Source organism: Pseudophryne corroboree, chromosome 9 (assembly GCF_028390025.1).
Source record: "Pseudophryne corroboree isolate aPseCor3 chromosome 9, aPseCor3.hap2, whole genome shotgun sequence".
NCBI classification, from domain to species: domain Eukaryota; kingdom Metazoa; phylum Chordata; class Amphibia; order Anura; family Myobatrachidae; genus Pseudophryne; species Pseudophryne corroboree.
The window spans coordinates 42,558,153-42,571,706 of record NC_086452.1 but is presented as its reverse complement, the minus strand read 5'-3'; the positions used below and the strand labels follow the sequence as shown (position 1 = coordinate 42,571,706).

The 13,554-nt window shown below is 52.3% G+C and overlaps 1 protein-coding gene across 1 annotated transcript in view; it reads right to left on the bottom strand.

Moving 5' to 3' along the window:
* LOC134958707 (FRAS1-related extracellular matrix protein 1-like) overlaps window positions 1-13,554 on the bottom strand; it is a 364,054-nt gene that overhangs the window by 181,379 nt on the left and 169,121 nt on the right. The window contains exon 22 of the mRNA XM_063941462.1: window positions 10,478-10,619. Coding sequence (XP_063797532.1) covers window positions 10,478-10,619 — 142 coding nt within the window. The remainder of the gene's footprint in view (window positions 1-10,477; window positions 10,620-13,554) is intronic.

Here is a 13,554-nt window from a genome sequence, read left to right as displayed (position 1 = left end):
TGACAGTGAGCACAGGGCTGCATGTGACAGGGACAGTGACATGATGTGAGGAGGGGAATGGAGGCAGCAGGAAGTCACAGACTGAGAGTTATATAGTGGGAGGAGCAGGGTCCCCAGCAGCACAGAGTATATCAGGAGATGAGTGATGTGTCAGTGAGGACAGGGCTGCATGTGACAGGGGCAGTGACATGATGTGAGGAGGGGAATGGAGGCAGCAGGAAGTCACAGACTGAGAGTTATATAGTGGGAGGAGCAGGGTCCCCAGCAGCACAGAGTATATCAGGAGATGAGTGATGTGACAGTGAGCACAGGGCTGCATGTGACAGGGACAGTGACATGATGTGAGGAGGGGAATGGAGGCAGCAGGCAGCCACAGACTAAGAGTTATATAGTGGGAGGAGCAGGGTCCCCAGCAGAACAGAGTATATCAGGAGATGAGTGATGTGTCAGTGAGGACAAGGCTGCATGTGATGGGGCAGTGACTTGACAGGCTTAAAGTTATACAGTGGAAGCAGCAGGTTCCCCAGCAGCACAGAGTATATCAGGGAGTGAGTGATGTGTTTAGTGAGGTTAGGGCTGCATGTGATAGTAGACAATCTGGTGCAACCAGCAGCACAGAGTATATCATGAGATGAGTGATGTGTCTGTGAGTACAGGGCTGCATGTGACAGGGGCAGTGACGAGATAAAGAAAAGGCTTCAAGAAGCCACAGACTGAGAGGTATATAGTGAAAGGAGCAGGGTCCCTCAGCAGCACAGAGTATATCAGGAAGTGAGTGATGTGTCGGTGAGGACAGGGCTGCATGTGTCAGGGGCAGTGACATGATGTGAGGAGGGGAATGGAGGCAGCAGGCAGCCACAGACTAAGAGTTATATAGTGGGAGGAGCAGGGTCCCCAGCAGAACAGAGTATATCAGGTGATGAGTGATGTGTCAGCGAGGACAGGGCTGCATATGACAGGGGCAGTGACATGATGTAAGGAGGGGAATGGAGGCAGCAGGAAGCTACAGACTGAGAGTTATATAGTGGGAGGAGCAGGGTCCCAAGCAGCACAGAGTATATCAGGAGATGAGTGATGTGTCAGTGAGGACAGGGCTGCATGTGATGGGGCAGTGACATGATGTAAGGAGGGGAATGGAGGCAGCAGGAAGCTACAGACTGAGAGTTATATAGTGGGAGGAGCAGGGTCCCCAGCAGCACAGAGTATATCAGGAGATGAGTGATGTGTCAGCGAGGACAGGGCTGCATATGACAGGGGCAGTGACATGATGTAAGGAGGGGAATGGAGGCAGCAGGAAGCTACAGACAGAGTTATATAGTGGGAGGAGCAGGGTCCCAAGCAGCACAGAGTATATCAGGAGATGAGTGATGTGTCAGTGAGGACAGGGCTGCATGTGATGGGGCAGTGACATGTGAGGAGGGGAATGGAGGCAGCAGGAAGCTACAGACTGAGAGTTATATAGTGGGAGGAGCAGGGTCCCCAGCAGCCAGGGCCGTTTCTAGACAATTTGGCTCCCAGTGCGAGATTTCAAAATGCGCCCCCCCCCCCCCCCCCCATTGGTATAAAAAAAAATTGCGTGGCCCCCCCCCCCCCCCATATAGCCAGAAAAAAAAGCATCCCGACAAGGCTGTGTGGCCTGATTAAAATGGGTGTGGTCTCATTTCAGTGGGCGTGGCCTCGTCTGATATCACACCCACCACAGGGGGAAAAAGTAAAAATAAAAAAGTCCCCTTTTTACACATTACACCAGGCAAGTGTCCCCATATTACACAGCGCGGCAGGCAGGTGTCCCCATTTACAAAGTGCGGCAGGCAGGTGTCCCCATTTTACAAAGTGCGGCAGGCAGGTGTCCCCATTTAACAAAGTGCGGCAGGCAGGTGTCCCCATTTTACACAGTACGGTAAGCAGAAATCCCCATTTTACACAGTACGCAGGCAGGTGTCCCCATTTTACACAGTACGCAGGCAGGTGTCCCCATTTTACACAGTACACAGGCACGTGCCCCCATTTTACACAGTACGCAGGCACGTGCCCCCATTTTACACAGTGCGGCAGGTATCCCCATTTTACACAGTGCGGCAGGTATCCCCATTTTACATAGTACGCAGGCATGTGTCCCCATTTTACACAGTGCGGTAGATATCCCCATTTTACACAGTGCGGTAGGTATCCCCATTTTATACAGTGCGGCAGGTATCCCCATTTTATACAGTGCGGCAGGTGCCCCCATTTTACACAGTGCGGCAGGTGCCCCCATTTTACACAGTGCGGCAGGTATCCCCATTTTACACAGTGCGGCAGGTGTCAAGTGGGGAGAGAGAGAGAGAGAGAGAGAGAGAGAGAGAGAGAGAGAAAAAGAGAATACTTACAACTTGCCGCTCTTCGGGTCCCGCGCGCCGGCCGCCTCCTCCGTCGATGGTTATCTTCTCCAGTCCTCTCCTCCTTCTCTTCCACCCGAGCGCTCCTGCTCGGGGGGCGGGGCTTCGCGGAATGACGCGTTTGCGTCGTGACGTCATGACGCAAACGTGTCATTCCGCGAAGCCCCGCCCCCCGAGCAGGAGCGCTCGGGGGGAGAGAGAGGGAGGAGAGGAGTAGTCACGAAGTGCCGCGGCGGGCGCCCCGTGCGGTTGCACGGCTCGCCCGCCGCTAGAAACGGCACTGCCCATTTTACACAGTACGCAGGCATGTGTCCCCATTTTACACAGTGCGGTAGATATCCCCATTTTACACAGTGCGGTAGGTATCCCCATTTTATACAGTGCGGCAGGTATCCCCATTTTATACAGTGCGGCAGGTGCCCCCATTTTACACAGTGCGGCAGGTGCCCCCATTTTACACAGTGCGGCAGGTATCCCCATTTTATACAGTGCGGCAGGTATCCCCATTTTATACAGTGCGGCAGGTGCCCCCATTTTACACAGTGCGGCAGGTATCCCCATTTTACACAGTGCGGCAGGTGCCCCCATTTTACACAGTGCGACAGGTATCCCCATTTTATACAGTGCGGTGCGGCAGGTATCCCCATTTTATACAGTGCGGCAGGTGCCCCCATTTTACACAGTGCGGCAGGTATCCCCATTTTACACAGTGCGGCAGGTGTCAAGTGGGGAGAGAGAGAGAGAGAGAGAGAGAGAGAGAGAGAGAAAAAAAGAGAATACTTACAACTTGCCGCTCTTCGGGTCCCGCGCGCCGGCCGCCTCCTCCGTCGATGGTTATCTTCTCCAGTCCTCTCCTCCCTCTCTTCCACCCGAGCGCTCCTGCTCGGGGGGCGGGGCTTCGCGGAATGACGCGTTTGCGTCGTGACGTCATGACGCAAACGCGTCATTCCGCGAAGCCCCGCCCCCCGAGCAGGAGCGCTCGGGGGGAGAGAGAGGGAGGAGAGGAGTAGTCACGAAGTGCCGCGGCGGGCGCCCCGTGCGGTTGCACGGCTCGCCCGCCGCTAGAAACGGCACTGCCCATTTTACACAGTACGCAGGCATGTGTCCCCATTTTACACAGTGCGGTAGATATCCCCATTTTACACAGTGCGGTAGGTATCCCCATTTTATACAGTGCGGCAGGTATCCCCATTTTATACAGTGCGGCAGGTGCCCCCATTTTACACAGTGCGGCAGGTATCCCCATTTTATACAGTGCGGCAGGTATCCCCATTTTATACAGTGCGGCAGGTGCCCCCATTTTACACAGTGCGGCAGGTATCCCCATTTTACACAGTGCGGCAGGTGCCCCCATTTTACACAGTGCGGCAGGTATCCCCATTTTATACAGTGCGGCAGGTATCCCCATTTTATACAGTGCGGCAGGTGCCCCCATTTTACACAGTGCGGCAGGTGCCCCCATTTTACACAGTGCGGCAGGTATCCCCATTTTACACAGTGCGGCAGGTGTCAAGTGGGGAGAGAGAGAGAGAGAGAGAGAGAAAAAGAGAATACTTACAACTTGCCGCTCTTCGGGTCCCGCGCGCCGGCCGCCTCCTCCGTCGATGGTTATCTTCTCCAGTCCTCTCCTCCCTCTCTCTCCCCCCGAGCGCTCCTGCTCGGGGGGCGGGGCTTCGCGGAATGACGCGTTTGCGTCGTGACGTCATGACGCAAACGCGTCATTCCGCGAAGCCCCGCCCCCCGAGCAGGAGCGCTCGGGGGGAGAGAGAGGGAGGAGAGGAGTAGTCACGAAGTGCCGCGGCGGGCGCCCCGTGCGGTTGCACGGCTCGCCCGCCGCTAGAAACGGCACTGCCAGCAGCACAGAGTATATCAGGAGATGAGTGATGTGTCAGCGAGGACAGGGCTGCATGTGACAGGGGCAGTGACATGATGTAAGGAGGGGAATGGAGGCAGCAGGAAGCTACAGACTAAAAGTTATATAGTGGGAGGAGCAGGGTCCCAAGCAGCACAGAGTATATCAGGAGATGAGTGATGTGACAGTGAGCACAGGGCTGCATGTGACAGGGACAGTGACATGATGTGAGGAGGGGAATGGAGGCAGCAGGCAGCCACAGACTAAGAGTTATATAGTGGGAGGAGCAGGGTCCCCAGCAGCACAGAGTATATCAGGAGATGAGTGATGTGACAGTGAGCACAGGGCTGCATGTGACAGGGACAGTGACATGATGTGAGGAGGGGAATGGAGGCAGCAGGAAGTCACAGACTGAGAGTTATATAGTGGGAGGAGCAGGGTCCCCAGCAGCACAGAGTATATCAGGAGATGAGTGATGTGTCAGTGAGGACAGGGCTGCATGTGACAGGGGCAGTGACATGATGTGAGGAGGGGAATGAAGGCAGCAGGAAGTCACAGACTGAGAGTTATATAGTGGGAGGAGCAGGGTCCCCAGCAGCACAGAGTATATCAGGAGATGAGTGATGTGACAGTGAGCACAGGGCTGCATGTGACAGGGACAGTGACATGATGTGAGGAGGGGAATGGAGGCAGCAGGAAGTCACAGACTGAGAGTTATATAGTGGGAGGAGCAGGGTCCCCAGCAGCACAGAGTATATCAGGAGATGAGTGATGTGTCAGTGAGGACAGGGCTGCATGTGACAGGGGCAGTGACATGATGTGAGGAGGGGAATGGAGGCAGCAGGAAGTCACAGACTGAGAGTTATATAGTGGGAGGAGCAGGGTCCCCAGCAGCACAGAGTATATCAGGAGATGAGTGATGTGACAGTGAGCACAGGGCTGCATGTGACAGGGACAGTGACATGATGTGAGGAGGGGAATGGAGGCAGCAGGCAGCCACAGACTAAGAGTTATATAGTGGGAGGAGCAGGGTCCCCAGCAGAACAGAGTATATCAGGAGATGAGTGATGTGTCAGTGAGGACAAGGCTGCATGTGATGGGGCAGTGACTTGACAGGCTTAAAGTTATACAGTGGAAGCAGCAGGTTCCCCAGCAGCACAGAGTATATCAGGGAGTGAGTGATGTGTTTAGTGAGGTTAGGGCTGCATGTGATAGTAGACAATCTGGTGCAACCAGCAGCACAGAGTATATCATGAGATGAGTGATGTGTCTGTGAGTACAGGGCTGCATGTGACAGGGGCAGTGACGAGATAAAGAAAAGGCTTCAAGAAGCCACAGACTGAGAGGTATATAGTGAAAGGAGCAGGGTCCCTCAGCAGCACAGAGTATATCAGGAAGTGAGTGATGTGTCGGTGAGGACAGGGCTGCATGTGTCAGGGGCAGTGACATGATGTGAGGAGGGGAATGGAGGCAGCAGGCAGCCACAGACTAAGAGTTATATAGTGGGAGGAGCAGGGTCCCCAGCAGAACAGAGTATATCAGGTGATGAGTGATGTGTCAGCGAGGACAGGGCTGCATATGACAGGGGCAGTGACATGATGTAAGGAGGGGAATGGAGGCAGCAGGAAGCTACAGACTGAGAGTTATATAGTGGGAGGAGCAGGGTCCCAAGCAGCACAGAGTATATCAGGAGATGAGTGATGTGTCAGTGAGGACAGGGCTGCATGTGATGGGGCAGTGACATGATGTAAGGAGGGGAATGGAGGCAGCAGGAAGCTACAGACTGAGAGTTATATAGTGGGAGGAGCAGGGTCCCCAGCAGCACAGAGTATATCAGGAGATGAGTGATGTGTCAGCGAGGACAGGGCTGCATATGACAGGGGCAGTGACATGATGTAAGGAGGGGAATGGAGGCAGCAGGAAGCTACAGACAGAGTTATATAGTGGGAGGAGCAGGGTCCCAAGCAGCACAGAGTATATCAGGAGATGAGTGATGTGTCAGTGAGGACAGGGCTGCATGTGATGGGGCAGTGACATGTGAGGAGGGGAATGGAGGCAGCAGGAAGCTACAGACTGAGAGTTATATAGTGGGAGGAGCAGGGTCCCCAGCAGCACAGAGTATATCAGGAGATGAGTGATGTGTCAGCGAGGACAGGGCTGCATATGACAGGGGCAGTGACATGATGTAAGGAGGGGAATGGAGGCAGCAGGAAGCTACAGACAGAGTTATATAGTGGGAGGAGCAGGGTCCCAAGCAGCACAGAGTATATCAGGAGATGAGTGATGTGTCAGTGAGGACAGGGCTGCATGTGATGGGGCAGTGACATGTGAGGAGGGGAATGGAGGCAGCAGGAAGCTACAGACTGAGAGTTATATAGTGGGAGGAGCAGGGTCCCCAGCAGCACAGAGTATATCAGGAGATGAGTGATGTGTCAGCGAGGACAGGGCTGCATGTGACAGGGGCAGTGACATGATGTAAGGAGGGGAATGGAGGCAGCAGGAAGCTACAGACTGAGAGTTATATAGTGGGAGGAGCAGGGTCCCCAGCAGCACAGAGTATATCAGGAGATGAGTGATGTGACAGTGAGCACAGGGCTGCATGTGACAGGGACAGTGACATGATGTGAGGAGGGGAATGGAGGCAGCAGGCAGCCACAGACTAAGAGTTATATAGTGGGAGGAGCAGGGTCCCCAGCAGAACAGAGTATATCAGGAGATGAGTGATGTGTCAGTGAGGACAAGGCTGCATGTGATGGGGCAGTGACTTGACAGGCTTAAAGTTATACAGTGGAAGCAGCAGGTTCCCCAGCAGCACAGAGTATATCAGGGAGTGAGTGATGTGTTTAGTGAGGTTAGGGCTGCATGTGATAGTAGACAATCTGGTGCAACCAGCAGCACAGAGTATATCATGAGATGAGTGATGTGTCTGTGAGTACAGGGCTGCATGTGACAGGGGCAGTGACGAGATAAAGAAAAGGCTTCAAGAAGCCACAGACTGAGAGGTATATAGTGAAAGGAGCAGGGTCCCTCAGCAGCACAGAGTATATCAGGAAGTGAGTGATGTGTCGGTGAGGACAGGGCTGCATGTGTCAGGGGCAGTGACATGATGTGAGGAGGGGAATGGAGGCAGCAGGCAGCCACAGACTAAGAGTTATATAGTGGGAGGAGCAGGGTCCCCAGCAGAACAGAGTATATCAGGTGATGAGTGATGTGTCAGCGAGGACAGGGCTGCATATGACAGGGGCAGTGACATGATGTAAGGAGGGGAATGGAGGCAGCAGGAAGCTACAGACTGAGAGTTATATAGTGGGAGGAGCAGGGTCCCAAGCAGCACAGAGTATATCAGGAGATGAGTGATGTGTCAGTGAGGACAGGGCTGCATGTGATGGGGCAGTGACATGATGTAAGGAGGGGAATGGAGGCAGCAGGAAGCTACAGACTGAGAGTTATATAGTGGGAGGAGCAGGGTCCCCAGCAGCACAGAGTATATCAGGAGATGAGTGATGTGTCAGCGAGGACAGGGCTGCATATGACAGGGGCAGTGACATGATGTAAGGAGGGGAATGGAGGCAGCAGGAAGCTACAGACAGAGTTATATAGTGGGAGGAGCAGGGTCCCAAGCAGCACAGAGTATATCAGGAGATGAGTGATGTGTCAGTGAGGACAGGGCTGCATGTGATGGGGCAGTGACATGTGAGGAGGGGAATGGAGGCAGCAGGAAGCTACAGACTGAGAGTTATATAGTGGGAGGAGCAGGGTCCCCAGCAGCACAGAGTATATCAGGAGATGAGTGATGTGTCAGCGAGGAAAGGGCTGCATGTGACAGGGGCAGTGACATGATGTAAGGAGGGGAATGGAGGCAGCAGGAAGCTACAGACTGAAAGTTATATAGTGGGAGGAGCAGGGTCCCAAGCAGCACAGAGTATATCAGGAGATGAGTGATGTGACAGTGAGCACAGGGCTGCATGTGACAGGGACAGTGACATGATGTGAGGAGGGGAATGGAGGCAGCAGGCAGCCACAGACTAAGAGTTATATAGTGGGAGGAGCAGGGTCCCCAGCAGCACAGAGTATATCAGGAGATGAGTGATGTGACAGTGAGCACAGGGCTGCATGTGACAGGGACAGTGACATGATGTGAGGAGGGGAATGGAGGCAGCAGGAAGTCACAGACTGAGAGTTATATAGTGGGAGGAGCAGGGTCCCCAGCAGCACAGAGTATATCAGGAGATGAGTGATGTGTCAGTGAGGACAGGGCTGCATGTGACAGGGGCAGTGACATGATGTGAGGAGGGGAATGGAGGCAGCAGGAAGTCACAGACTGAGAGTTATATAGTGGGAGGAGCAGGGTCCCCAGCAGCACAGAGTATATCAGGAGATGAGTGATGTGACAGTGAGCACAGGGCTGCATGTGACAGGGACAGTGACATGATGTGAGGAGGGGAATGGAGGCAGCAGGAAGTCACAGACTGAGAGTTATATAGTGGGAGGAGCAGGGTCCCCAGCAGCACAGAGTATATCAGGAGATGAGTGATGTGTCAGTGAGGACAGGGCTGCATGTGACAGGGGCAGTGACATGATGTGAGGAGGGGAATGGAGGCAGCAGGAAGTCACAGACTGAGAGTTATATAGTGGGAGGAGCAGGGTCCCCAGCAGCACAGAGTATATCAGGAGATGAGTGATGTGACAGTGAGCACAGGGCTGCATGTGACAGGGACAGTGACATGATGTGAGGAGGGGAATGGAGGCAGCAGGCAGCCACAGACTAAGAGTTATATAGTGGGAGGAGCAGGGTCCCCAGCAGAACAGAGTATATCAGGAGATGAGTGATGTGTCAGTGAGGACAAGGCTGCATGTGATGGGGCAGTGACTTGACAGGCTTAAAGTTATACAGTGGAAGCAGCAGGTTCCCCAGCAGCACAGAGTATATCAGGGAGTGAGTGATGTGTTTAGTGAGGTTAGGGCTGCATGTGATAGTAGACAATCTGGTGCAACCAGCAGCACAGAGTATATCATGAGATGAGTGATGTGTCTGTGAGTACAGGGCTGCATGTGACAGGGGCAGTGACGAGATAAAGAAAAGGCTTCAAGAAGCCACAGACTGAGAGGTATATAGTGAAAGGAGCAGGGTCCCTCAGCAGCACAGAGTATATCAGGAAGTGAGTGATGTGTCGGTGAGGACAGGGCTGCATGTGTCAGGGGCAGTGACATGATGTGAGGAGGGGAATGGAGGCAGCAGGCAGCCACAGACTAAGAGTTATATAGTGGGAGGAGCAGGGTCCCCAGCAGAACAGAGTATATCAGGTGATGAGTGATGTGTCAGCGAGGACAGGGCTGCATATGACAGGGGCAGTGACATGATGTAAGGAGGGGAATGGAGGCAGCAGGAAGCTACAGACTGAGAGTTATATAGTGGGAGGAGCAGGGTCCCAAGCAGCACAGAGTATATCAGGAGATGAGTGATGTGTCAGTGAGGACAGGGCTGCATGTGATGGGGCAGTGACATGATGTAAGGAGGGGAATGGAGGCAGCAGGAAGCTACAGACTGAGAGTTATATAGTGGGAGGAGCAGGGTCCCCAGCAGCACAGAGTATATCAGGAGATGAGTGATGTGTCAGCGAGGACAGGGCTGCATATGACAGGGGCAGTGACATGATGTAAGGAGGGGAATGGAGGCAGCAGGAAGCTACAGACAGAGTTATATAGTGGGAGGAGCAGGGTCCCAAGCAGCACAGAGTATATCAGGAGATGAGTGATGTGTCAGTGAGGACAGGGCTGCATGTGATGGGGCAGTGACATGTGAGGAGGGGAATGGAGGCAGCAGGAAGCTACAGACTGAGAGTTATATAGTGGGAGGAGCAGGGTCCCCAGCAGCACAGAGTATATCAGGAGATGAGTGATGTGTCAGCGAGGACAGGGCTGCATGTGACAGGGGCAGTGACATGATGTAAGGAGGGGAATGGAGGCAGCAGGAAGCTACAGACTGAAAGTTATATAGTGGGAGGAGCAGGGTCCCAAGCAGCACAGAGTATATCAGGAGATAATAAGTAATATGTTAGTGAGGAAATTACAGTGACATGAACCATTTAGAGGTCATGCATAGCTCTCAGACAGGGGGAGCAGCCATCTTGTGGCTATATCAACATTTGCAATAGTTCTGTCTGTCATGTTACTATGAAACAATTATAACTTTACCAGTCTGGCGATAAAAATGGGAGATTAGGAACACGATCATTATCTCACCAACCTTTCTTTTGAGTTCTCCAAAGACAGGGGAATTATTAATGATGTAATGAATAACTTTTCTTGGCGAATCTCGATCTTCAGCTTCCAGAACCACACTGGATATGATTTTATTTTCAGCCACATCCACCTCCAATCCGCTGTTTCTACATTCATAGACAAAATAGGTGTGAATAGAAGAGAGGGTGATATCTAATGACAAGAGCACAAGATGAATGGAGGCTGTTTATGAAGAGAACCCAGTGAGTAATGCAGAACATCATGGTGTTGCAGCCCCACGTCTCCATAATGTGCCCAGTGCAGATTATGGTGCACTCTACCCTGCATTCTCAGATTATGGTGCAGTCTACCCTGCATTCTCAGATTATGGTGCACTCTACCCTGCATTCTCAGATTATGGTGCACTCTACCCTGCATTCTCAGATTATGGTGCACTCTACCCTGCATTCTCAGATTATGGTGCACTCTACCCTGCATTCTCAGATTATGGTGCACTCTACCCTGCATTCTCAGATTATGGCGCACTCTACCCTGCATTCTCAGATTATGGTGCACTCTACCCTGCATTCTCAGGAGCCAACAGCACAAACTGAAAGTGCATCCTGATGTGCAGAGAGGAGAGATATTTAGGTGTGTGAGGGCAAATTTTCAGAGTGTTTCTGATGCACATTGCGAAACGCGTTTGATCACTGCTTCTCAGTAGTCCACCCAGTGGACATCAAGGTGCATTACTAGTCTCTTTGCACCTCAGTGTGAGGATAGGAAGAAACTGTTGTAGAGTTGTGCTCTGTAAGAGTATAAATGTCACATCAAATTCCAATCTCCTACCCATTAGTATCGCTCCATTCAGTCATATAAACTTTTAGCAGTTATTGTACTAAAATGCTGCACACCTGGAAAAATTAGTTTCATGGCTTCACCTCTTTTCCCAAGGTCGGTTCGGGGTTTTTGGTTGATGTTCTGTTGGTTTTGCAAACCAACCTTTTATTCAAGTCAAAATGGGAAAAAATGACCAAAAACCCAACTTTAGAACACTGGACCAACAATATAAGACAAGAATAGGATTTGTAACAGTATGACCTGTGCAGGTTTCATTAGGTTGAAAAGCAAAGAAAATGTTAATTAAAAAAACAAAATATATATATATATATATATGTTGCCGTCCCCCCGGTTTAGGAAAATAGGAGGAAAAACCAGTGTGTGCAAGGAGACACACAGTGTGGGATCCCCCTGCCATAGCATTAGCCAGCCCAGGACTGGAGTTCCTCGGAAAGTTGTGACCCCACCCCTAAAATAAAATGAGATCTCCCCTCCCGAGGAACCCCCAGACCTGGGCTGAAAGCCAGGGGATATTCCTTGCATGGCCCTGGGTAAAGCAATGCACAGGGGCTCCTTCCTTGTGCTATCAGTGGCTGTGATGTTAGGGGGAGGGCGGGGTGCTTTTTGCTGCGGCTGTCATGTCCAGGGGGGCTATCGGCAGCATCGGCTGTGATGACCGGGGTGGACTACTGGCAGAGTAGAATGTGATCTCCAGGGAGGTATGCTATCAGCGGCTGCGGTTGCAAGAGGCAGGGAAGGTGCTGTTGTCGTCGGAGGCTGTGCTGTCTGGAGGAGGAGTAGGGGTATTATTGTTCATGGGCCCTTACATGCCTGGGACCCATTAAGCCCGGTGGAAGGGGCGGCCCTGATTCCTTGCACCCCTGGTGGTGTTGAGTGTGGGGTTAATAGTTAAGAATAGATCATATTGTGCTTTACAGATGGACTACAAGTGCCAGCATGCCTGGAGGTCCACTGGCGCCTGTAATCAACCTGTCAAGATAATGTTAAAATAACCACAACACTCGCACACCAAGGGGTATATTCAATAAGAGTCGGAAACTGCCGTCTTGTTGGAAAGACGGCAGTTTTCGACTGGAATAGGTCGGAAGGGGTTCCGACCTATTCAATATGGGCACATTGTTTCCGACAAGTTTGGAAACTCTACTTGTCGGAATGCTGTCGGAAAGCAGGTGGATCAGCGGAATAGATGCCGAGCCGCCTGCTGCTGTCGGAAACGGGGCCAAATCCGACAGGTTTTGGCCCCCTTTCCGACAAACCCAATCCGACTTGAAAACAAGTCGGATTGAGGTGAGGAGACTGGGAGCGGTGCGGCGGGCTACGGGGATGATGGTACCTGCAGTGCCTCCTCCGCCGCCGCCGCACAGATCACTCCCGCTGCCAGCTCCGGCCGCCGCTGGAAGCTTCCCCGCCGGCCACCGCACACTGCCCCCCGCCACACACTGCCCCCCCGCTGGCCGCCGCACACCGCACACTGCTCCCCCCGCCGGCCGCCGCACACTGCTTCCCCCGCCGGACACCAAACACTGCTCACCCCCCCGGCCACCGCACACTGCTCCCCCCGCCGCTGCTGGCAGCGCACCCGGCACCCGCTGACAGCAGCGGCAGGACAGGACACAGGGAACGGCCAAATCCGACAGTCGGATTTGGCCGCTCTTTGAATAGGGGTTGTCGGGTCCATTCCTGCAACTGCATGTCGGGATGGACCCGACTCTTATTGAATATACCCCCAAGTGTTTACTATTTACTATCATTTTGCAAGGTCAATTAAATTTGGAGAGTACTGCAGTTTGGCGAGTGATTCTGTGAATTGTGAACGTTGTGTTGTCATTTTCTGTGTAGTCTTCTCAAAGTTTGTCATATTTTTGTTTGCTTTTATTTTCTTTCCAGTCTTGTCAGTGTTTATTTGTGTGGTGTGCTTGTGTGGAGTGTGTTGATAGTGTTAGTGTACTGTACAGTAGGTTTTCTTTATTAGTGTATCTTTGTCTTCTCTGTCTTTGTGTCATTGTTTTGCTATACAGTAGGGGTAGAGGAGAAGAAGCACAGGGGATACACATGTACCCATGCCCAGCCTCACTTCCTAAAAGGAAATTATATGACGTGCAGTTATTTGCGGACATTAAGGTTACGTTGCAGCATACTTACAATTCAAATGTTTATTTGTTTATTTATTGGTTCTGTGAGAGAAAATAATGTTAACACAACAAACAAAATCTGTTGTAAAGGTAACAAATATGGAATACT